Consider the following 26,022-nt stretch of genomic DNA (forward strand, 5'->3'; position numbering starts at 1 on the left):
TGCGCTGGGCGTAGTTAGGGCTCGGACTACGCGAACCGCGGGGTCCCGGCAAGCAAGCAAGGGATGCTACCCCGGCCCGACGCTGCCCTGGCCAGACGTGGGCAGGGAAGCCCTCGCCCGGTGCTGCACCTGGGCCCGGCCCGGCTGCCGATTGGACGCTGGAGATGACCTCGCTGTATCGCGAGACGAGATTGGCAGCGGCGGGGCCGCATGTGCCCCCGCGCTGGCTTTGTACGCGGAGCCGCCTGCCGGTCCTTTAACAATGGGCGGCGCGAGCGCCCAGGCGCTGGGCCCGAGCTGAGGCCGGCGCTTCGCGGCCGACTGTCTGCAGCATGAGCGGGGCCGGCATACCCCGCATGGTCGCGGGGCTGGGGCTGTGAGGGCCACGGTTCCGGGTAAGAGAGGCCGCCGTGGGACCTGCAGGCCTGGGCTGGGCGCCGGACACCAGACACACCCGGCCCGGCCTTTTGTTCGCCTTTCTGGGGCCGCGCGACACAGTGCGCTCCTCAGGACGAGGAGGAGGCGGCCTGGTGCGAGCCCGGACACTGGGAGGCTCCCAGGAAAAAGCGAGCCGACCGTCTGCTGCCGTGACTCGGCCCCGGGTGGGCTTTCGTCTCCGGCTTTCTCTGCGGGCGGTTTCCACCTCAGGAGGGCTGTGACTGGTGTCAGGTCTCTCCGCTCCTCAGGGCAGGCGGGAGAATTCGAACCTTGATCTCAGGGATCCCAAAGCCGGTCCCCTCTCCGGCCTTCCTGAGTATGCACCCGGGTCCGCGCGGTGGGAACTCGGGCCGGTTAGTCCCATTTTTCCCGGCACACAGTCCCGCAGTTTTCAGAATAAGCTCGTTCCTCCTGACTGGGTAGCTCGGGCCCTCAGTGTGGCGCCAGGGAATTGGTTTTGATCCTGCTGGTTTTAGGAAAAGTCACGTGAAGCCGAACAGCCCCTTCGGGTGGCCTGAGGTCACAGCCTCAGGGAGGGGGGCGCGGACGGTCGTCTGGAAGGAGCTGGCAGTGACCGTGTCTGGGGTGTGTCTTGCAGGCTGAAGTTGCCGCGTCTGGCCAAGCGCGCCGCCGGGTCCCATGGAGCTGGAGGGGCAGTGGTGGCGGGGACAGCTGGCTGCCGATATTCATCAGGCCCTTCGGTACAAGGTAACCTTGATGCCCGGACCTTTCCACTTGGTGCTTGGTGTCTTTGGCCAGTAGTATGAATCTCTGCCCTCTCGACAGTCAGGTTCTTTAACCACTAGTTTCGAGACCAGAAAAGGCGAGTTTTTGCTTATTTGCTCAAGTTTAATAGAGTTCTTAGCTTCTTGGCTGGAATGTCGGGAGAATCTGCAACTTAAATGGGGTGGAGGGAGGGGAGTTCGGGCGTGGTAGTTGGGAGAGGGAAGGTGCGAAGAGATTCTAAAGTTTCCAGGTGGAACAGGGATTTGATTTTTTGTTTAAAAAGCCAGTGGACATTGTATCGAGCAGAGCAGCCCCTCCTTGTTCTATACTTGCTGCTGCGTGCAGCTGTGTGTAATGTCACATTTGTACATAAATTCCCCAGTCTTTCCACTCGCTTGCTGTGAGATTTTGGACAAGTTACTTAATTTTGTTTCCCGATTTTTCTCATCCGTGGGATCATTGTGAAGATTAAATGAGTTGATACTGTACGTGCGCTTAGAACAGTGATTGGTATATATTGTAGTAAGCACTAAAAAAGTGGTAACTTGTTATTCTCTACCCCCCAAACCCCAAGATTTGGGCCTGTTCAAAAAGCCTTAAGGTACAAGGAATTAGCTGCTGCTTCCAGCTAATGTCAAGGGCAGAAAGTAGACCTGGTATTCCTAATAGATGTTAGGGGAGAAGAATGCACATTTCTGGCACAATGCATAGGGTTTTGTTGCCTTTATGTAACAATTTTACTTTCTATGTCACATCTTAGCTTAATGAGTCAGCTCTTCCTCTTGGATAATAAGAGGAGAGACCAGATGCAAAATTATCTCTTAACTTGACTCAGTTTCACCATGGATAGAGAGGGCCATTTATTAGGTATAGAAAATTAGAAAGAAGCAAAACAGCTGACACTTTAATAAAAAGGATTCTGACTATTGGATTGAGAGATCCAGGGATGATAATGAGTTTATATATTGATTTTTTAAAATCAGGTTAAGTAGAATTAGAAAACCTAATTTTGACTTAAATTGTTACAATTATACCCTTTTTAAGGTTTGAAATTTCTAAACGCTACTTATTAATTCTGATACTCAGTCTCTTAGACACACTAAATAGACCTCAGCACCATAAGAGGTCATTTGTACCGCAGTAAAGTCTCAGCTATGGGACAGTTCTCTGGAGTGTTAAGAGAGCCGCAGGTTTTCCACCACTTTGAGAATTGTCCCAGATACTTTTTTTTTTTTTTTTTTTGCAAATTTGTCTTTCAGTTCTAAATGTTCTTTTCTAAGTGTCAGCACTTTATCTCTCTGGTATGTGGTGAAATTAATTACACACTTTTTTAAATGGCATCAAACTTAAAAGATTTTTCTTGTTGATTTCCATGTTTTTCCTCCCCATGGTTTTTGTTTCTTATACTTTATGTGTAATTTTAATCCTGAGTGATTACCTGCATTAATTTTGTCAGTTGACATTGGAAGTGGATTTTTTTTCCCCTCAGTAGATTTGTTGAATGCTTTTGTGTATTAGGCTCTGGGGAAGATCCAAGGAATAAGACATAATTCTGTTAATAAAGTTGCTTAGAACTATCAAAAGACAAGATAGTGCAGCATCTAAAGGCATGCCATTGAAAGTTATCTTGGGTCACTTGTTGCATGCTACCATGGGTTGTCTTTGTGTTGAAGCATTTTGTAAGCCACATGTCATGATTTTATACAGTGGCCACACTTTATAAAGAATTTATGTTAGGCAGTAAAAGTTGAACATGTGGAACTGGAGAGACCATTGTTTGTAATACACTGAAGTCAAGGAAAGTTAAAATGATCTTATTTAAAAAAATACATGTTAATTCCAGGCTACTAATTGATTTAGTTGCGTAATCATATGCTTATTTATTTATTCCCAGTATTTGAGTACCTGCAATGTACAAGGTGCTATGCCAGGTGCTAGCGTGGTAACAGTGAATGAAACAGACACAATCCCTGCCTTTATGGAGTCTCACATAATTCAGAGTATTGTCTTCCTTTGGGCAGTTACCATTTGGGTACTATGGAAGGTGTTCTGTGTTTACACCCAAGGTTTGTAGAGGAGTAATTGGTGTAACTAGCATATGTCTATTAGGGAAGAATAAAAATTTCAACAAATGGAAATCTTCAACCCCATATGCCAACTATACTGTTTTTGTAAAATATAATTAATTGCCTTCCCCCCATGTACCCACCGCCTAGAAAAACCCTACAAAGCTGTCCTCTTATACCATGTCATCTTTTTCTTTTCATTGTTTTGCTTTGCATACTAGTGTCTTAGGATGCTTGGGGTAGTATTTTTAGGATCCTTTATGACAGATGGAAGCAATGCTAGCTTTGTAAGAAAAATTAAGAAAATATCTCACAGAATTGTACTTTTGAGTATTCCTTCTAGGCCTTTATTTCCATCCTGGCTGAACAGTTAACCCATTCTGGGAAGGGGACGGTACTTGGGATGTTGAACTGATGAGACCTGGAGACTGGAGGTGGAGATGACAGGTCTGTCTGTGCCATGGCCTTAATGGGATCCTGAGGGGCAGACGAGAACAAGAGTGTTCAGTTGTAGGGGATCAGTAATAGAAAAACTGGTAAGCTGAGAAAAGTATAGGTCATTTTCTCCTGGTTTGCATAATTGCACAACCTGGAAAAAAGAGAAGTAAATATGACAGCCATCTGGTAAGCACTTATATTTTTCCATTTAAAATCATAAAAAGAAACTGTATTGGCACAATCTTTAAAATTTCCAATCGATGGCCCTTGGGGTTCTTGCCTTTGCTTTGTCTTCATTTAATAAAGTTACTGTAGTTAAAAATAAAGTCCACCAGTGTTTTACAGCTGTTTCCCAGTGAGTCTTTAAGGCCTTGTTCAGGCCTCTTTTGCATAGAGTCTACTCTGGCCTTGTTTTTTCCTAACAACCCCCCCTGAGGTGCGTTAGATCTCCCTTCTCAGGGTTCTGTAATACCTTGTGATTCCTATATTATATTCTATTAATCTCTATATTTTGGTTCACCTCCTAGAGAGAGGCTTGAGATTGTTCTCCAGCTCTTAGCACAGAGTCTGCTACGTGGATAATGCTCAATAAATGTCATATGAGGAGAGCAAAGAAAGGTGAAGTTTGAAATGGTAGCACATTTACACCATTGTAAAGATCTACAGAAATGGTAAAGGAGAAAAGAGAAACACTAGAGACTGCATAAGAAATTGGCATGTTCCTTTTATTTGGAGAATTAAATTTTTTATCTTCAAGGAGCTAAGCCAGCCTAAACCAATGTTTTTTTTTTTTCCCCTCAGTAGTATTTGTTTTTGCTTTTCTCACTTACATGAAAATTAAAAACATAAAATGTGATTAGTATTTTTTTAAATTTTAAACAATACATGCATATGGTTAAAAAAAATTGGATAGTATAGGAAGGATTAAGGTGAGCTTTCCCCAATCTCACTGTTTCCTGATTCTATAAGGTTACCACCATTATTGTATTTTTTTCTTGAAAAGATACCCAATAAATTAATGTATCTGCAAACACATTATTATTGTTGTTGCTATAAGAGGTCAGATATTCTATACCTTCCTTCCAACCTCACTCTATTTATCAAATTTTTCCATATCAACACATACAGATCTACTGCCCTTTAGTTTAATGTTTGCATTGAATCAATGTCCCATGGTTTATTTAATCGGTTCCCTGTTGATGGATATCAAGCTTTTTCCTAATTACAGTTTAAAAAAATTTTTTTTATTTATTGACTTTAGAGGGAGAAGAAAGAGACATCTATTTGTTGTTTTACTTATGTATGCATTCCAACTGGTTGGTTCTTGTTTGTGCCCTTACTGGAGATCAAACCCACAGCCTTGGTGTGTCAGGACAATGTTCTAACCAATTTAGCTAGCTGGCCAGGGCACACTTTATTATGAGATAATTGTAGATTAACATGCAGTTGTAGGAAATAGTACAGAGAGATCCTCTGTACCCTTTACCCAGTTCCTCCAGTGGTAACATCTTATAAAACTGTAGTAGAATTATCACAACCAGGATATTGACATTTATATAGTCAAGATACATAATGTTTCCTATCACTGCAATAATCTCTTTCTTGTGTTATAGACACACCTTTTTCCCCTGCCACCCTCATTCACTTGTCTCCCCTTAACCCCTGGTGACCACTAATCTGTTCTTCATTTCTATAATTTTTTCATGTCAAGAATGTTAGTTATATAAATAGAATTATAAAATATGTGCCCTTTTGAAATTGGCTGTATTCACTCAGCATAATTCTCTGGATATCCATACAGATTCTTGGACATAAAGCTTTTTATTTCACCATCATGCTATTAAAAATAGTGCTGCAAAGGACCTCTTTATATATAGGGTAAATTCCTAAGCCTAGTGTTGCTAGGTTAAACGGTATCTGCAATCTGCATTTTTAAAAATTTATATTACCTACTTGTCCTCCAAAAGGTTATATTATAAACCTGACCAATAATATCTGGGAGTTTTCTATTTCTGTTCTTTATATCATAAACAAAAGTTAATAAAGTATAATATGGTAAGTGGAAAACTATGATTTTTTTAATTTTGAATGAAATGAGGTATATTTTATGCTGTTGGCTCTATTTTATTTTTTCTATGAACTGTCTGTATTTGTTGCTTTTTTATTATGAATTCTCTAAATAGTAAAGAAATTAACTCTTTTCCTATATGTCAGAAATATTTTTTTAAATTCATCCATTCTTCCCTAATTTGAAATGTCATTGTTATCAAATATGTTCTTCTATCCAGGAAAAAGGAATGCCTTTCCATGTATGCAGTCTTCCACACTCCTTCAGAATTTTAGTATTATGTTCATACAGTGCTAGCATATATAGGTTATTTCTAGGTACTTGAATTTTCATAGTTACTGTATATGGAATATTCTATTTCCTAACCAGCTCTTGATATACAGAAAAGCTATTGATTTTTTAATATTAATTTTGTAAACAGCCATCATACTGAATTCTTTTCTACAAATTTTTTTCCTGTTGATTTTCTTGTTTCTGGATATAAATTCTCTATCATCTGAAAAATAATAACTTTGTTTCTGAGAATGACTTTGATTCTTCCTTTCCAATAATTAAACGTTTCTTTCCTTTTTCTGTTTGGATTGGTTAGTATTCACAGAATAATGGTAAATAGTATTGCCATAGTCAGTACTAGAATGCTAATCCTTTTATTGTTTCACATCTAAGTGAGATGCTGGCTTTTGTATTTGAGATCTTTTTATCTCCCTTCCTTCATCAAACAAATATGCATCCGTTATTTCTCAGGGTCACCTATGTCCAGGTGCTGTTTTGGCATCTATCAACTGTGATAGAGGTCTTCCCTCCTCTTGAGTTTTTTGGAGTAGTTTGGTAGGGATGATTGTTAGTTCGTTGAACAACTGGTAAAATTTGCCTGTGAAACCATCTGGTCCAGGCTTTTGTTTGCTTGGAGTTGGGTTTGTTTTTTGTTTTGTTTTTTTTAATTACTGCTTCAATTTCATTAGTTGTCATCAATCTACTCAGGTTTTCTGATTCTTCCTGATTAAGTTTTGGAAGATTGTATGTTTCTAGAAATTTATTTAATATTTATTTAGCCCAGGTTGTCCAATTTCTTGGCATATATAATTGCTCATAGTATTTTCTTACAATTCTTTCTATGTCTTTTGTATTAGTTGTTACTTCTTCTCTTCATTCATGATTTTATTTATTTGGGTCCTCTCTTTTTTCCTTGATGAGTCTGATTAAAGGTTTGTCAGTTTTGTTTATCTTTTTGAAGAACCAGCTCCTGGATTCATTGATCTTTGGGAATTTTTATTTTCATCTCTTTGTCATTTATTTCTGCTCTGATCTTGATCATTCCTTTCTTATACTCCCTTTGGGTTTTGTTTGTTGTTTTCTAGTCCTTTTAGGTGTAGCGTTGACTGAGACTTTCTTATCTTCTTTAAATAGGCCTATTGCTATGAACTTCTCTCTTAGGGCTACTTTCGCTGTATCCCATAAGTTTTGGGTTGTCATGAGTTCATTTTAATTTGTTTTCAGGAATTTTTAAATTTCTTCCTTGATCTTATTGCTAACCCATTCATTATTTAATCTTAATACATGCCATTTAGCCTCCAAGTATTTGAATGTTTTTGAGGATTTTTTTAATTGAGGTTGATTTCTAGTTTCATGCAATAGCGACCCAAGAAAATGCTTAATGTGATTTCAATTTTTTTGAATTTGTAAAAATTTTGTGTTCTACCATGTGGTCTGTCTTTAAGAATGATCAATATATGTTTGTAAAGAATGTGTTTTCTGATGCTTTGGGGTAAAATGTTCTGTCCATATCAATTAAATCCATTTGATCTAGTGTATCATTTAAGGTTGCTGTTTCCTTGATATTTTTTCTGGAAGTTCTATCCATTGGTGATTGGGGTGTCAAAATCTCCTACAATGACTGTATTACTGTTGATCTCTCCTTAAATTCCTCCAAGATTTTCTTTCTCTATATAGGTGCTCCTATATTGGGTGCATATATGTTTACAAGGGTTATATCTTTTTGTTGGATTGATCCCTTCAGTATTATATAGTGACCTTCATTGTCTCTTGTTATAGCCTTGCTTTGAAGTCTGTTTTGTCAGATGCATGTATTTTTACCCCAGATTTTTTCCATTCCTATTTGCATGGAATAATTTTTCCATCCCTTCACTTTAAGCCTGTATAAATCTTTTGTCTGTGGTGGGATCTCTTGTAGACAGCATATATATGGGTCTCGTTTTCTTATCCTTTCAGCTACCCTATGTCATTTGTTTGGAGCATTTAATCCATTTACATTTAAGGTTATGACTACATTTTTCCCCTTTGTATCTATGTTCCTCTCTCTATTTATTTCTTCTTCCTCAAGCAGTCCCTGTAACATCTCCTGCAATGCTGGTTTGATGGTAATGAACTGCCTTAGCCATTTTTGGGGGATAGGAGTGGGGATCTGGGAAGCTCTTTATTTTGCCTTCAATTTTAAATTACAGCTTTGTTGGATAGAGTAGTCTTGGTTGCAGGTCCTTTTGTTTTATTACTTTGAATATTTCCATTCCCTTCTGGTCTAAAGTTACTCTGTTGAGAAATCAGTAGATAACCTTATTGGAACTCCCTTGTAAGTGATTAACTGTTTCTCTCTTGTTGCCTTTAATATATTCTCTTTGTCTTTAAACTTGCCATTTTAATTATGAGGTGGCTTGGCATGGGTCTCTTTGGGTTTGATTGGGACTCTGTGCTTCCTGAACTTGGGTGATTTTTTTCCCTTTACCAGGTGAGGGAAGTTGTCTATCATTATTTCTTCAAACAGGTTTTCTATCTCTTGTTCACTTTCTTCTTCTGGTATCCTTTCATGCGGATGTTGTCACATTTCAGGTTGTCCCAAAGTTCCTGTAGAGCATCCTTGTTCTTTTTAAGGCTTTTTTCTTTTTGTTGCTCTGATTGGACGTTTTGTCCTATCTTGTCTTCCAAATTGCTGATTTGATCCTCTGCTTCATCTCACCTGCATTTAATTCCTTCTAGTGTATTCTTCATTTTAGATATTGCATTCTTCATTTCCAGCTGATTCTTATTCATAATTTCAGTGTCTTTTTTCATGATGATGTAGTTCACACGAAGTTCCTTATAGATTTCACTAAGTTCCTTGAGCATCCTTATAACAATTACTTTGGCTCTGTGTCTGATAAATTGCTTGCATCAATTTCATTTAGCTCTTTTTCTAGGGATTCCTCCTTTTCTTTCTTTTAGAGGTTGTTCCTTTGTACTCCCATTTTAGCTGTCCCTGTTTGTTTGTTTCTATGTATTAGATAAATCTGCGTTGCCTCCCTCTCTTCATGGGGTGACCTTATGTGGTACGAGTACAGAGAGACTTTGTAATGCTGTCTCCTGGATCTCCTGAGCTGGATGCTCTAGGAGTGTCACTTGTGTGGGTTATGTGGGTTCTCCTGTTGTATTTGGGTTGATTGTTTTTGGCTCATTTGTTGGTGGGATCTCCCCTTTGACTAGCTGACTGAGAGGCTCAATCCCCACCACGTTTTGTATGCTCTTGTACAGGTGCTGACATAACAACAACAACAACAAAAGCAAAAATATCCCCCCAACAACAGCAGCAAAATCAATGACATAAGAGCAAAGAATAATAAAAGTGGAATGAGAAATAGCGTAGTAAAAGAAAAAAAAAGCATACAAGAATACCAAAGGAAAAGAAAGAAAAGTGATTATGCGGAAAGAAGGAAGAGAAACAATAAGAATAAGGAACAGGGACTATGCCAAGATGGTGACATAAGTATACCTCTTTGCACAGCCACATCAAAATTGCAACTAAACTACAAAACAACCAGTATTCAGAACCAGCAGAAATCGAGATGAATGGAAGTCCTACAAGTACAGAATTAAAAAAGTAACATTGGGACTTGTAAGAGGGGTGGAAAGGCAAAAGGGGCTATCCTACACCCATGTATGGTAGATGAAATCCAGGAGGGATATCTCAGGAGTGAGGTGTTCCAGTCCCACAACAAGGCCCCCAGCCCAGGGTTCCAGTGTGAGAAGGATAAGACCCCATGGCTTCTGGCTGTAAAAACCAGTGGGGCTTGAGGCTGTGGTAGACAGAAATGTCCAAAGACCCAGGCGATTCCTCTTAAAGGGCCCATGTGTGGATTTACTTGGATTCGTTCCTTCTGAGATCCAGTGTAAGGTCAGTAGCCTGACAGGGACCAGAGGCATTTGGGGAGGAACTGAATGGTCTGGCATCAGGGCATGATCTGGAGGTGGGGGCAGCTTTCTCCCAGACAGAAGTGCTGGCAAAGGCCATTATTCCTTTAATGAGCCCTACCCCCACAGAGCCAGCAAGTGGACACTGTATCTGAGACACCGTTACATGGCTCATCCTGTTTTCCCCACCTTGGTGATACTCTGAGGCTCCAACCCACCCAACTTTTGGGCCAAGCTAATTCCAGTGGCTTTTCCATACAAATGGCTTGTCTTAGTTCATGCTCTAAATTTTCCTAAATTCTCTCAAAAAGCTTCATCTGACTTCAGCAAGCCCTGTATCTCTTGTTAAGCAGCCCCAGGCCTGGCTCTAGCAAATGGCTTTGGTTCACAGCTTGGCCTTGTTTGGGCATCTCCAAGCCCAGCACAATTAGCAGCGATCTGCAGATCGCTTTGTAGCTTGTGCTGGGTGCCCTGGACAAAACACAGGCAGTGGCTGACCTTGGCCTACACCTCCCAGGAGGCCCGAAATACTGCACACTTAGTGGACAGCTGCAGGCCATGTTGGAGCACCATCACCCAACTATCTCTACAAGTGACACTTTCAAGGGGCAGACTCAGGAGGTACCAGAGCCCTGCTGAAGTAAGTCCTGCTCTGTGGAGAGGGCCCCTGCACAACCGATCCTCTGTGGTGGTCAGTAGTCACATCCAGTGCTTCCAGCCTGGGTAATCCCTGCCACTGACCTGCCAACAGCAATTAAAGCTCAACTACAAGAGCAAGGTGTACACAGTCCACGCAGTGGGTACACCTTCAGTATCCAGCTTGGGTGATAGGGGAGGCTGTGCCACTGGACTTTACAGGACAGCTACGACAGTTGGCCACTCTACCAAGCCAGGGAGACATAGCAGTTCTACCTAATACATAGAAACAAATACAAAGAGGCTGCCAATATGAGGAAAAAAAGAAACATGGTTCAAATGAGAGAACAGAACAAAACTCCAGAAAAAGAAATAACAAAATGGAGACAAACAATCTACTAGATGCAGAGTCAAAACACTTTATAAGGATGCTCAATGAACCTATGGGAAGAATAAATGAACTCCGAGAGAACGTCAACAGCATAAAATGAGACATTGAAACCATAAAGAAGAACCAGTCAGAAACTAACTGAAATGAAGAATAATTTACAGGAAATGAGCAGTAGAGTAGATGAAGCCAAGAAATCAGCAATTTAGAATAGAAGAAAGTAAAAAACACTCAATCAGAACAGCAAGAAGAAAAAAAGAATCCCAAAGAAAAAGAAAATGAGGATAGTGTAAGATGCATCTGGGACAACTTCAAGCATACCAACATTCGCATAATGGGGGTGCTGGAAGGAGAAGAGAAAGAGCAAGAATTGGAAGCCTATTTGAAAAAATAATGACAGAAAACTTCCCTAACTTGGTGAAGGTAATACAAGTAGATACAAAAGGCCAGGAAGCACAGAGAGTCCTGAACAAGGCTCACACCAAGACACATGATAATTAAAATGCAAAAGATTAAAGACAAAGAGAAAGTTTAAAAGCAGCAAGAGAAAAACAGTTAGTTACTTACAAGGGAGCTCCCATAAGACTGTCAGCTGATTTCTTCACAGAAACTTTGCAGGCCAGAGGCTTGGCAAGAAATACTCAAAGTGAACAAAAGCAAGGCCCTACAACCAAAATTACTCTACCCAGCAAAGCTATCATTTAGAATCAGAGGGCAGATAAAGAGCTTCCCAGACAAAAAAAAGATAAAGGAGTGCATCATCACCAAACAGTATTATATGAAATGTTAGCCTCCTTTAAGAAGAAGATCAAAAATACGAAAAACAAAATGGCAGTAAATGTATATCTACCAATAACTGAATCTGAAAAACAAAATAAATATACAAGCAAAACTGAAACTGAATCATCAATACAGAGAATGTTTTGATTGTTGCCAGATGGGAGGCAGGTTGGGGGGGAATGAGAGAAAAGGGTGAAATGATTATGAAGTACAAATTGGTTGTTACAGAATAGTCATAGGATGTAAAGTACAGCATAGGGAATATAGTAGCCAAAGAATATATATGCGTGACTCATTGACACGGACAATGGTGTGAGGATCATCTGAGGGACTTCAGTGGGGGGAGGGGGTATCTAGGAGTAGGGGTCAAGGGGGAAGAATTGGGGCAACTGTAATAGCATAAACAATATAACATGTTTTAAAAAGAGTAAGGAATAGAAAAAAATGGCAAAAAATTTAAAAATAAGGAAAGAAGAAGGAAAAATGGAGTGAGAAGTAAAATAGATATGAAGGAAAAATAGAGGAAAAAAGAAAAATAAAAGAAACACAAAAAAAGGCTAAGAGAAAAAAATAATGAAAAAGAACAAAGTGGAATTCATCAGCAGAGTTTAATTCCTGCCTGCCGGGGTCTCCCTTTGGGTATGGTGCTGATGTTGTCTGAAGCCGGTGTAAGCCAGTGTCAGATGCAGTGCATGTCTAGCCCTTGGCAGCCTGTTCAAACCTACAAGAGATCCAGTGTTTGTGGCTGTCTCCTCTGGGCTTGGCTGTGCACAGGATGGGCCGTGCTGCTGCAAGACTGGCTTTTCATCAGCACAGGGCTCAGGAGTGGATCAACAGATGTCCCAAGGCACTGCAGGATCTGCCTCCACCTGCCTCTGACTGGTGGCCTGCTATCAATCAGTCTTAGTCTAGTTGCTTTTTCTAAGAGGGCTTCTGATAAAGTCAGGAGCATGAGACCCCTGGATATCCCAGGGAAGGTGCCTTTCAAACTTCAGGATAGATGGTGGGTATGTTCCCCCAACCCCTAGGCACATGTTTGATTCTGTCCCAGATTATTTCCCTGAACTCAGTAGGGTGGAACCCCTCGTAGGAAAGCAGGTGGGGCCTCCAGAGCCCAGAGTTGGGTCTGCCAGAAATGAGGAGGGTGTTTCTATGGCTCTCCCATTACGGGGAAGTGGCAGTCTGGGAAACTGTATGGGATGACCTCACCCTAAAGCCATTCTCTAAAACCTCCTGAGTCTGCAAGTGTGCCATTGCCTCAGCAAGGGTTTAGATGCAGTGTGTGTGGAGGGGCGGGAGAGATGCAGGGTGGAGCAAGCAGGATTCCAGAGGGTGGGAAAACGGTATCCCACAGGGTCTGGTAATTGTTTTTCCCCTGGGCCGGGCTTGCTCTTCTCAAGAAAAATGGCTGCTGAGGTATGGAGGTCTGTCCCAGCATAGGAATCCCAGCAGCTGCTCCCCTACGTCTCTGCCCAATGCTTCCTACTCCATATTTTCCTCAGGCAATTCCAGTCCACCCCATTTTCCCTTTGCCATAGCCCAAGGTGAGTGGCTGCAAAAGAAAAATCTGTGCTTTGGTCCCTTAAAAGAGTGGCTTTGTCTCCAGTGGGTTCCATCTCTCCCCAGCAGATGAAACCCCATGGCTTTTCATCACTAGATGCTACATGGGCAGCTGACTCTGGCACAGGCACTCTGTGCTTGGGAGCCCAGCCTGGGGTCCAAGCTCCACTCCTCAGGGGGAAGCTTCCACAGCTGTGATGTACTCTCAGCCTGCCACCAATGGGAATGGACCATCTCCTTTTGTGTACCCACCCTTCCTGCCAGTCTTGAGAAGGTTCCTGCCCACCCTTGGTTAGAAGTTTCTTCTTCAGTTAGTCTTTGGTTGTTTATTTTGGGTGGTTGTTCCCTTCTTTATTTTCATTTCCAATGTGGTTCTGGGAAGAGGTGCAAGAATGATCCTCCTACTCTGGCTATCTTGCAAGCCAACCTACCCCCACACCACCCCACAAGAGTTCTTTATATAATCTGGATATTAACCCCTTATCAGATATATGATTTGCAAGTATCCTCCCTCATTCTGTGGGTTTTTTATTTTTTTAATACTGTCCATTGATGCACAAAAGATTTTCATTTTTTAAAAAGATTCTATTGATTTATATTTTTAGAGAGAGGGGAAGGGAGAGAGAAAAAGAGGAAAAGAAATATCAGTTGGTTGCTTATATGCATCCCTATCAGGGACCAAACCCTCAACCCAGGAATGTGCCCTGACAGGGAATTGAACTCGCTTCCTTTTGCTTTGTAGGATGATGTCCAACCAATTGAACCACACTGGTCAGGGCAAAATATTTTAATTTTGAAGTGCAATTTACCTTTTTTCCCCCCTGTGCTTTCAAGGTTCTATCCATTTTGCTTCTGTTATGATGCCTATTGGTTTTAGTATTGCTGTTATCTTATAGAATAAACTTAGAACCTTTCCATCTTTCTCTGTCCTCTAGAAATACTTTAATAGTATAGAAATTTTCTAAATCTTAAAAAACAAGTTTGTTTAATTCTGAGATTGAACAGTTATGATGAGGTGTTAATCATAACTGGGAAAAACTTTACGTCTATGATAGGATGATGGCAAAGGAGGTATCATAAAAAATGTTGAAAAGGAAATACATTAGAAGATACTCGTGAATGAATGCTAGTCTCAATCTTCCACATCCTTGCAAGTATAGTATAGTATGTGACCTACTAGGAGTATATCCACTTATCTATTACCTTCTAACTAAAAGCTTTGAGCTTCTTGGAGGGAGTATGTATGTGTGGTATGGTTGGGTTTTGGGCAAGGATGTTTTTCTGAAAACACCTGGTAGAGAAAACTGGATTCCCATATTAAAAATTTTATTTGAATACATCTATTTCATAATCCAAGAAACACTAATAATTGGTCATATCAGAGGTAGTTAGGGATAAGAAGAAAAGTTTAAGTCTAAAATTACATTCATTATTCTTTCGCTGAACTTTTTCATTTTTGTTTCACTGAAGAAAAGTGTACTTATGGCACTTGTAACGCTAATATATTGGGGGAAAAGTCTTCTTTGCATTGTGGGAATACTTTTCCTATAGGCTATTTTAACTAAATGTTGTTACTCTTGATTTAGGAGCTGAAGTTGCCCTCCTACAAAGGCCAGTCCCCTCAACTAAGTCTCAGAAGGTATTTTGCTGACTTGATTGCCATTGTGAGCAATCGCTTTACACTCTGCCCTTCTGCCCGACATCTTGCTGTCTATTTGCTGGACCTGTTTATGGATCGGTATGACATCTCTATCCAGCAGTTGCATTTAGTTGCACTTTCCTGTCTGCTTCTAGCAAGTAAGTATGAATCTGATCTACGTGATTGGAAATTTCTGTTTATAATAAAATAAATTTTTGTAGAATGTGGTAAAATATCACCAAATTCCATTTATTTCAGTTTATGATTATCAGAAAGTGTATGCTGAAAATTCGCCTTGGCACTATAATTCTTGACAAGACATTAAAATGTGCCTCTGAACTCCTATTGCCTTTTGTTTTTTGTTGTTGTTGTTGTTGTTTTTTAAGAGAGAGAAACATCGATATGGGAAACTGATTGCTTGCCTTCTCATATGCACCCTTACTGGGCATTGAACTCACAACCTAAGTATGTGCCCTCATTGGGTTTCAAACCAACAACCCCTTGGTTTTTGGGACAATATTCCAACCAGCTACACCACACCATCCAGGGACAGAAGTCTTTTAAAATATACGTTCCTTAGCCTTATGTCTTAAAGATTCTGAAACAAATATCTAGACCACACTAGGTCTACTGACTCAGAATCTACATCATGGGGCCTAGGGTATTTTTTTAATTTTTTCATTTTTTCAAAATTCCAGAGGTGATTCTGATGTACCTTTGCGATTGAGAACCATTGCCTCAAAGCAGTGGTTTTCATCCAGGAGCAGTTGTGCCCCACAGGGGATTCTTGGCAATATGTGGAGATGGTTTCGTTTATCATTACAACCTCGGAGGATGCTACTAACATCCAGTGAGTAAAGGTGGAACAGTCCCCCATAACAAACATCTGGCCCAAAATTCAGTAGAGCTGAGATTGAGAAACTCTGTCTAAAAAGTACCATACTTGCCTTGACCAGTGTGGCTTGGATGGTTGAGTGTTGTCCCACAAAGCAAAAGGTCTGTGGTTCAATTCCTGGTTGGTACATGCCTGTCTAGGTTGTGGGTCCAGTCATTGTTCAGGGTGCATACTAGAGACAACTGATAGATGTTTCTCTTTCACATCAGTACTTGTCTCTCTCTCTCTCCCTCCCTTCCTCTCTCTATAAATAAGTAAATAAAACCATATTCTTTGTTAGAATACCTTCTAATAACTATATACTGAGTTAGCTTAAAGAACTGAAGGTTCACATGCAGCTGCTACACATGTGAAAACCTTTGCATATGCCATAGTCATGTGGTAGGCTGAAAGGTAGGATCAGATATAACCATACTTGTCACCCAGTGCAGACTGTACTGTTGACCTTTTGGTACCTCTCTTTTAACATCTTCCTGTAACTCATTTCATCATTAGTATCCCAACTGAAGATAAAGGATGAGTAAGGGAATTGAAATGGAGTTTTTCTTCTTATAGTAATGTGAAAAGATTGTATTTGATATTGAAGTTGAATCCGTTATGTAGTTTTTATATTATTTGTCTTTACAATAGAAATGTAAGCCCTACCTCACAGTAGTATTTAGAAATATCTGCTGCCTTCACCTCTAACCAGTGAAGCTGCTTTCCAATGTAGCTGCTTTCTAAAGAACATTCCCCATACACCCTGCCACCAGAGTTCTTTCTAAAACACCTTTGTGCTTTTACTGCAAATAAACTTAAATGCAAGACTGTGTGGTATCATTTCTGGTACTAAATTTTTCTCAGGTTTTCTTTTCCTACCCTTATTCTTCCTTTGATATGATAATCTCAACTGCATATTTTGTCTCCTTGAAGGTCTTTTTTTTTTAAGTTATTACAAATCCTTTGTGGACCAGGCTGAATATAAATAAACACAGCCCTGGTGAAGACTTCCCACTGCCTGTTGATTAAGGCAGAAACTCCTTAATGTAATATTTTGAACCTTTCATGTGGATCCAGCTATCTTTCGAGTCTCATATTCTAACCCTATTCCCATGTACTTTGAGCCAAATTCTTTCCAGAATACTATTTCTTGAAAAATCTACATTTCTTCTTTAAGATATTGTCCTTAAATATCCTGATACATCACCTGCTACTCCTCACCCAGAAAGCCAGTGAAGTAATGCTTGTATATTTATAATTAGCCTTTAATTAAGGTTTCATCTTCCTAAGCAGTCATGTGTACAATTCACTATGTGTTTTTTCACTGTTTGTGAAGCACTTTGTGGTTTAATAGTTTGCATAAAATTGGAAAAACTCATTTGACACATCAGATGTGTGAGAATCCTCAAACAAAATGGTTTCTTGTTATCCTACAGATGTTCATTTAGTGGTAGACCAGTTTTCAGTAGAAAGATAGTGGAAATCAAATATTCAAGTTAGGTTATTTTTAAAATTTTGGGATGATTGATAAAAAGTAATTTTTGCTTGCTATGGCCATCACTACTAACCTTTACCACTCCAAAGCCCCACCTTGTCTATACCTGCAATTCTTAAAATGCAGCGTGGGCCAAGTGGGAGATTCCTCTTGGTGGACTGTGAAATTATGAATGATGCATAGTCAGTTCATAGACCAACTTACATTTATGACTAAAGTTTACTTACTGGTAACTTACTAATGAATTACTACACTAGATATTCATAAACAATTGATAACTTCGTAAGTGAATTAGGGATTACTAAACTAAATATTCATACTTGTTACTACCAAAGTTTACTGAGAACACTACTTAAATAATCTAGTAAGAATTCTGGCCACCATGCAATGCTTGGGATTGGTCCCAAGTTCCTGTAATTTTCACAATTTTGGGAAAGGTTACTTTATTTGCCTACTTTCTCAGGTTGGATGGAATAGAGTTTCCAGATTGTTCCTGTGTTTTATCTAAAAACTAAACTAATTATCTATTACTTTTAGTTTAGGGTCATGATCAGTTTATTCTATTAAAGATTATTTGATTTAATCTATGTTGTAGTATGTAGTTACTTTTTGTTTGTTTTTAAAGAGCTTGGCTTTAGGATTTGTATTTACTGGGGTTCAAATATGAATTGTTTATCACCTATTACTGAAGGGGTCGGATACCTCCTCCCTTTGTCCTACTACCACCTCCTAACCCCTCTTTCCCTGAGGACGAAGAATTACTTCTACATTATTCTTCTCCACCGAAGAATGGGGAAGTGTGAGATAGGTATCCACCTGAGTCTCAGACCCTCCCAAGTAAGCAGTGCTCAAAAGAATTAAGTTGTGAGTTCCGTACAGTGCAAGGAATCAGAGAAGATGGCTCTCAGTAGCCACCTACAATCTCTCCTCCCTCCAGTCCGTAACTGTACTACAACAGAAGTGCTTAGGATACTTACAAACCAGTAGCCTGTTTTCAGGACTTGGTGTCTGTTTTATATTTGTGGAGTTCATCCTAGTGTTTTTTATATTTTTACACTCTATCTTCTTACGTTTGGATACCAATGGCAGCTTTCCAGTTAGTTATCATAAACTTTATTCAAATAATGCTTCTCTGCTCACAGAATGATTGAATTCTGTATGTCCCCCTCCCCAGCTGCTCCCTCCTTTGGGGTGGGCAGCCTGTTGCATAAAAGTGAAGAAGAGTTTACAGCGGAGAGCTGGATTCTAGTCATATAAAGAAATTGGGAAGTTGTCAGTAGTTTGGTTAAAGATGGAGCACAGCTTGTAAATTCTAGGTACTAATGTGTATCCAGCTGCTTGAGTGTAGAGGTAGGAAGAAAGGGCCTATAGGTTATCTGATTGGAGGGTGGTGTATAGTGTTGTAGAGTGGAAATTATAGTAATGAATTGCCTAGGTTTGAATTTCTTGTTAGCAATATGAATTTCAACAACCTTTGAGTCTCAGGTTATTTCTCTATGAAATGAAATTAAAGTTGTCTTGAGAATCAAATGGGATAATATGTTTAAAAGCAGGTAGGAAATTGAAACATAAAAGCACTGCTGTGATTACTCTTCCACAAACTGTTTCATGATCTTTGGTCCTAAGGTTCTGGCTCATTCCAGAAAAGGCTGGTTTATCCTGAGAAATTCTCAAATCCCCACCCTTTGACATGTATACCCTGGCTTTCCTTGGCTTCTGTGATCAGCATTGAACTTGCGAAGAGCATGGAAGCAGGCTTGGAGATGAGGCTTGTGATAATTTGCTCAAGATCTTAGGTAGCTAAAAATGATCTTGGAGTCAAGATGAAGCCAAAAGTGAGATTATATAGGCTTTTAGTAGTAAAAATTTGTGACAAGTGCTTGTTTTCCCTTGCTCATCAGTACTGGGTTGACAGAGCTTTTTACTTTACTATCTGATAGGTGAAAAATTGTATCTCACAGTTGATTTGACTTATATCTTAATTTTTAATGAGAATAGAACTTTCTTTTTTCCTGTGAATTGTCTCTTCCTATTCCTTACCCATTGTTCTGTAGTCTTACAAATTGCTGAGAGTTCTTGGTTATATTACAAATGACTTTTTTTCCCTACTTTATAGTAAAAGAACAGAATGTAGGTTGGAAGAGCTCATAATGACATCTGATCCTTGCCCTAGTCCCACATACCTGCCACTCACTGCTGGCTTTGAAAATATGCTGCTTTCCAGGGCTGATTTGAGCATTTCCTATAAAGGAAAGACAACCCGATGTTTTGTTTCTGTGTCCTCTAATTCTTTATTTTCTGGGAAGCAGAAGTGAATTTCCTGTGCCCTTATTTCCTGTTTGGGGTCTTTATCAATATGAATCACATGGCTTCTGGTATTTCCTTTCATTTGAAGAAACTGAGCTTTGTTATCTATATTTGGTGTTGTGGGTAAGTAGATTTAAAATACTCATGCACATAGCATTTAGCACAACAAAAACTGTGGCTATGAATGCAGATACTCTTTAATGCTGTCACACACTTTGAAATCCTTTAATATCCATGTATCTGAGTATTTATATCCCTATATATAATGAAGAAGTTCCAACAGACTTAAACCTGAATTAAAATCCCAAGTATGGCCCTGGCCTGTATGGCTCAGTTGGTTGGAGTGTCGTCCCATAACCTAAAGGTTGCATGTTCAATTCCCATTGAGAGCACATAACCTAGGTTATGAGTTCATACCTCATCCCAGCGCAAGCCTGTGCAATCCTGGTCTGGTCGCATATGGGAGGCAACCAATCGATGCCTTTCTCTTGCAACGATTTTTCTCTTTTTCCCTTACTCTCTAAAAGTATTGAAAAAAATGTCCTCAGGTAAGGGTTAAAAAAGCCCAAGTATGTTAATTTATATAAAGTGCAGTTTATTATTAGTTTTGTAAATCAAGATACAAAGGCTTTCACACTGGTAATAGCTGAGTACTTTTATAAGTATAGAAACTCCATAGATGCTTAATAATATAGAAGTCTCTCTATTCTGGTAGTTGTGGTCCCCATGTAACCCAGTGCAATACTTTGATGTAGGAGTACAGATATGGGAATTCAAATATATGTCTTCCTTTTGGCTTCCATTTTTAGTTTAGCTCAATTTATTTGACCTTAAATGAATTGACCAACCTCACTATCTTGGTTTCTTGAGCTGTGAAATTGGTCATACAGAATTTTGTTTTCAGTATTGAAAGTTTCAAGGAGATAATTTAAAACATTTTTGATCCTTTAATTAAACTGAATTGTGATATATTAATTTCTCCAAAAGGAACTTCAAGAATGATACAAACTCATTATTTTTACAGTATTTCTTTGAGGTGTACTGCCAATATTGTTGCGGCTACACAAATGGCAGGGCACTTTGAAAGCCTTGATTCATCCAAAGGGACTGAACTCAATTCATAGGTCATTCTCCTTCTGAAGAATTCCAGTCTCTTATATTGAGAACAGTGGGTTCCTCCTATATCTTTATGCAGTGATGATGCTAGATTACTATGTCATAGAGACCACTTTTAGTGCTTTGAGCTGTACAAAATACATACTATTGGGAAAACCTGTGAGATTCACCTTGCTGTGGTTTGAATTGGGAAGAGCTATCTAAATTTATGAAAAGTCTGAATTACGTTGTTTTTTTGTTTGTTTGTTTTTTAATTAACTCATACCTGCAGCAATATTCAGCTAAGAGCAGTTTAAGTGTAAAGAAGTTTGAAATTTCTGGAGCAGAGATTATTTGCTTCCTTGGGCTTTCTTCTTGAAGTTGTGATCTTAGAATCTTCTGCCATAGGAGACAAAACCTTTTCCCCCAGTTCCCTAAGCAAAGATCAAGGTAGATAGCAGCACTTTTCCCCCTTAGCCCTAAGGCAGGCCAACTTGAACAAACCCCACTGGCTCCAGTGCACTGAGCATCTGGGCTGAGTGACCCTGGCCACTACCATTTTTGGAGCAGCTTCAGTGGTGTGCTATAAACCCGTCTTTTCTGGAAGAGAAACTTCACAGGGAAACTCATCTGATTGCTACTATTTTGGCAGTCATTCTGACTCTTCAAAACATGTTTTTAAATAGGTAAAATCTACTGGAATAGTTAAAATAGTAGAACAAAAAATTTTTATATAGTAATATGTAACATTCTAACAACTATCATTTTGAACAAGTGTAAAAGCTATTGTGAGAAATCCATAGTAATTGTAATATAATATGACTTTTAAACCTTATTATAAAATAGAACATAATACTAGAAAGGTAGAAGGCTTTAGTAATAATCTCCCACCTTCTGTAGGCCCCCAGAGAATAAAGACCCAAAGAGACTTGAAGACAGTTCTTTGATTCTATTGGTGCATCTGGAAAATCATAATAGTACTTGGTAGTTTGAATTTTCTTCAGCCCTGAGTTCTAGAAATACCTAAAATGAATAATATATATTAAAATGCTTGCTTGGAATTTAAAGTATAATATGGTACATATTCTATTAAAAAATTATTCTGGGGCTGGAGAGGAAATTATAAAATATATTCCTTACCTTGTACATATAGATGAGTATTTGCTGAAAAAAAGTGAATGCCTTCAAATAATGAAGTTCTGCCATCAGATTTTTACTCCTGTTCTGCTTCGAATAAGGGGATATAAAAGTTCATATAAAGTAGTCCCCCCTCCTTTTTTTTCCCTAACAGACTTAGCTAGGTTTCTGTTTTGAATTTGGTGAATTCAGAAGAAGAGGGACAGCGTTTTTTCATGTGTGGAATGAAAATGCTAGTGTTATATATTCATCCAGGTTTTTTTCCTTCAGTGCATCTCTCTCCAGAATTGAGATTGTGCTGAAAGTATGCTGAGATGACAACACTTGACACCTACTTTTGGTTTTAGATAACTCTGTGACATTGTCCTTTAAACTTTCTTCTATTCAAAAATAAAATAATTCTCTTCCACCAACCACTACCTACCCCCTGCCAAAGAAGTTGACTCAGTTGAAAAGATTCAGTTGGTGAGATTTGACAACATAATTTTTCATTGGCACTTTTTCGTTACACAGTAGGACTTAGATGAAAATGTTTACATGTTCCAGCTACTTTCGGGGAGGGTGAAGGGTGAGGGGCAGAGGCACTGGGAGAAAAAACATGGAAATATGACAACCACAGGGTTCTGGCACAATTGTACCTGCCCAAGGTAGGGGAAAGAATATCTTTGCATCTAAATCTTTGCAGTAAAAGGCAGCAAATTGCATTTAACTGATTAGACCTATAATATCATTTGCCTAATGTCTCTATTTTCCCCCCCTTTTTTATAAGGTAAATTCGAAGAAAAAGAAGATAGTGTGCCTAAGCTAGAGCAGCTCAACAGCCTGGGTTGTATGACTAATATGAATCTAGTATTAACAAAACAAAATTTGCTACATATGGAACTATTATTATTAGAAACCTTTCAATGGAACCTCTGCCTTCCAACAGCCGCTCATTTCATCGAATATTATCTCTCTGAAGCAGTACATGAAACAGATCTTCATGATGGCTGGCCAATGATTTGCTTGGAAAAAACTAAACTCTACATGGCCAAGTATGCAGATTACTTCCTGGAAGTATCTTTGCAAGGTGGGTCACTGTGGATGCCAGTAAGTGACTTGTGAGCTTGTGACTTGTATATTCTGTTGCTTAAGTTCATTTTTGATGTCTCCACAGATTATGCCTTTCTAAATTATGCACCTTCTTTAGTAGCTGCTGCATGTGTGGCTTCTTCAAGGATTATACTTCGTCTTTCTCCAACGTGGCCTACAAGACTGCATCGTCTTACTGCTTACTCGTGGGATTTCTTAGTGCAGTGCATTGAACGGCTGTTGGTGTAAGCCTTGTTCTGTGTTTGTAATTTGTTGTTAATGTTTTCCTTCATGTATAAGGGGCCCTAAAAGCACCTTTTCAAAAGCACAGAGCTTTTATGGTATTTGTTCTGACAGCTTTTACTGCCATGAACAAGCTGCTGTAAGAGCAATGCTCAGTGGAAAGGGAGCCCCTTTGGCTGTTGTCCAGGTAGAGGTAGTCATTGCTGGTATGATTCTGAGTATATGAAAAGGAGAGGAGCTGCTCTTGTGTGAGCCCATGACTATGCGATCAGTCCAGGCAAATCTTGCATTGTTCTTCATTTCCACATCTTTAAATTATTGGGCCCCAGGCCCAAAGTGCTTATTTAAGTGCTTATTGTGGACATAATCTCCCAAGCTAGACATAACCTTTAACGGTACTAGCAGCCAGTTCCCTAGGTTTGTACCAAGGGAAGGGGCTTTTAGAAGGATAAGAGTGAGATCTCACTGTTGTTGAAATTATGGTTACAGTGACTGCTATCTAGGTATAGCATGCAGTCTTTGGAGTTGGCCATGGGGGAGTTGGGGGTGGTGCTTGACTTGTTTACAAATTCTTCTCAAGTAACATTAAGTTTCCTTTCAGTGCTCATGATAATGATGTGAAAGAAGCAAACAAGCAAAGAGGACAAGCAGTACCTCAGCCAGCTCAACTAAGTGTGTTCCAGACAACCTCCCAGCCCTCGCGGCCAGTTCACTTTCAGCAACCTCAGTATCTCCATCAGACTCATCAGACTTCACTACAGTATCGCCATCCTGTAGCAGAACAACCAAGCTGTCAGCAGATCGTATCTACCACACACTCCTCATCTTACACACTACAGACATGTCCTGCTGGCTTCCAAACTAGTGTTCAGGGCCTGGGGCACGTGCAGACCGGTGTTGGCATGTCATTGGCAATACCAGTAGAAGTTAAGCCCTGTCTGAATGTTTCTTATAACCGGAGTTACCAGATAAATGAACATTACCCTTGTATTACTCCATGTTTTGAAAGGTGATTTTATGTGAAGGTAACACCTAATCCAGACTGTTTTGTGACTTGAAGCTCTGGGACAAGCTTTTTGTAAACTCCTCTAAAGGAATTCAGATTGCATCAGAACTCTTCAAATAGCAGCACCAGGAAAACTGAGTATCACTTTGAATGCACCATGAATACTTGGAAGAACTAAACAAACACTGCAAACACTTTAACAGTATGTATGTCAAATTCTGTTAAATACCTAACGTGACAAAAATTTCAGACCCTAGCTGATGGTCCAAATATTTCAAAAATATTCACTACAACAGAAAATTTGGGCAGACTCCATCCATTTCGTCATTTTGAGATTTGACCTGTGGTTAGGCTCTGGGCTTAATGTTGGCTTGTATGTCGGAGATTAATGTTTGTCTGTGGACTTGCCAAACGGTCTCTTTATGAAGGAAACGTACAGTATTAATTTTTGAAGAGTTCCTTTTTTTTTATTTTGCAGTTTTGCATTATATTCTAATCCACAAATGAATTTTTGACTAAGTTTAAAGTTATGAGTCACTATGCTCTACCAATTTGTGCAGTAAACAAAAAAAAAAAAAGAATTTCGATGATTCTATATAACCTCCTGTCACAGAGTGTATAGGTACCTGGATTTATGTACTAAAATTAAGGGTGGAGTAGATCTCTTAAAATCATGGCCATAAATTTTTGTTGTTTTTTCCCTAAGTGATCAACCTCAAATCTTTAGAATTAAAACACACTTAACTCAGGGAATTTGTACTACTTGGAAACACGTAACTGTAATGCAACATGTTTTGGGAATGTTATAGTATGAACTACCTTTATAACATAGAATAAATACTTCTGCTAGGATGTATTTTCAAATGAGAACATAACTGTAGCTTAGAATGACTGAAATGGTGGTTTCTATCATTCATAATACATGTATGGGTTTTGCATTTCTCAGTGCAATCATTGATTTATACGCAGATTTTATTTTACTCTAAAGTTTTTTCAAGGGAAGGCATAACTGTAAAATGTCAGTGCTAGAATTAAGTCCTGTAGGTTTATTTTTAAGTGGAATGTGGCCAGGGTAGTTCTCAGGTTGTGCTAGAATAGCACTTTGTTACATGGAAGACAGGTTTTATAGGCAACCTTTGTATCCAGCTAGTCAGTATAAGCAGACAGAGATGTTGATTACTAAACTTCAGTAGCCATTTTCAATAGATTAGCCCCAGAAACTGCCCGGGGACTTTTCACTGTACTGGTAATGAGTGAAAACGGCAATAACAAATCATTACAGCAAGGGCAATTTGGGGGTAAAGAGTTTGGAGGGAGTCAACTTAAAAAGTAAAAAAAAAAAAAAAAAAAAAAAAATCATGTAATAACAAACTATATACATTGTGCTCTTATCTGTGGGAGAACAGAGATTTGGTGGAGGGAAGCTTTCTGATTTAAAAATTAGTAAAGTGTGTCTTTGTTTGTATTTTTTTTTTAAGATAGCACTTGAATAGAAGGGAAATTGCATGGCAGGTGTGCGACTGCCACAGTATGCATTGAAGACAAACTTATTATAGAAGATGTTATGGGTATGCAGCGGGAGTCTCAGTAATTAAGCCAAATGGCTTCTGTTAGGAAGGGAAGGGACTCGAAAACTGATCCAGATGGCTCCAGTGGGTAAGTGTGGGTGGGTGGCTTCTGCCAGAGTGAATTCTTAGAGAATGTCCTTTCCTTAAAACAAAGGTAACTTTTATAATTAGAGTATATAGGGCATGTTATGGATTTATTAGTCTGGTAGATAAAAATTTAAAAACCACTCAGGTAAGAACACTCACATGGCAGTTTTCACGCCTGAAAATTGTTTTCTGAAAGTGTCATCATTTTTCCTCTTTATAGA

The 26,022-nt window shown here is 39.3% G+C and overlaps 1 protein-coding gene across 2 annotated transcripts; it reads left to right on the forward strand.

Annotated features, from left to right (window-relative positions):
• Positions 1-241: 241 nt before the first annotated feature.
• Positions 242-26,022, forward strand: CCNJ (cyclin J). 2 transcript variants are annotated; one of them, XM_054581288.1, is made up of 6 exons: positions 242-395; positions 1,037-1,146; positions 14,866-15,076; positions 22,596-22,895; positions 22,983-23,142; positions 23,742-26,022. In XM_054581288.1, the coding sequence occupies exons 2-6, from the start codon at positions 1,078-1,080 to the stop codon at positions 24,151-24,153; spliced, it is 1,152 nt and encodes a 383-aa protein (XP_054437263.1). In that variant the 5' UTR covers positions 242-395; positions 1,037-1,077; the 3' UTR covers positions 24,154-26,022. The 2 variants fall into 2 exon arrangements, with proteins under 2 accessions (XP_054437263.1, XP_054437264.1); XM_054581289.1 differs by having other exon boundaries at positions 23,016-23,142.

The sequence above is a fragment of the Pteronotus mesoamericanus genome, unplaced genomic scaffold (genome assembly GCF_021234165.1).
Source record: "Pteronotus mesoamericanus isolate MK-2021 breed Mesoamerican mustached bat unplaced genomic scaffold, CSHL_Meso_final contig_657, whole genome shotgun sequence".
Lineage (NCBI taxonomy): Eukaryota > Metazoa > Chordata > Mammalia > Chiroptera > Mormoopidae > Pteronotus > Pteronotus mesoamericanus.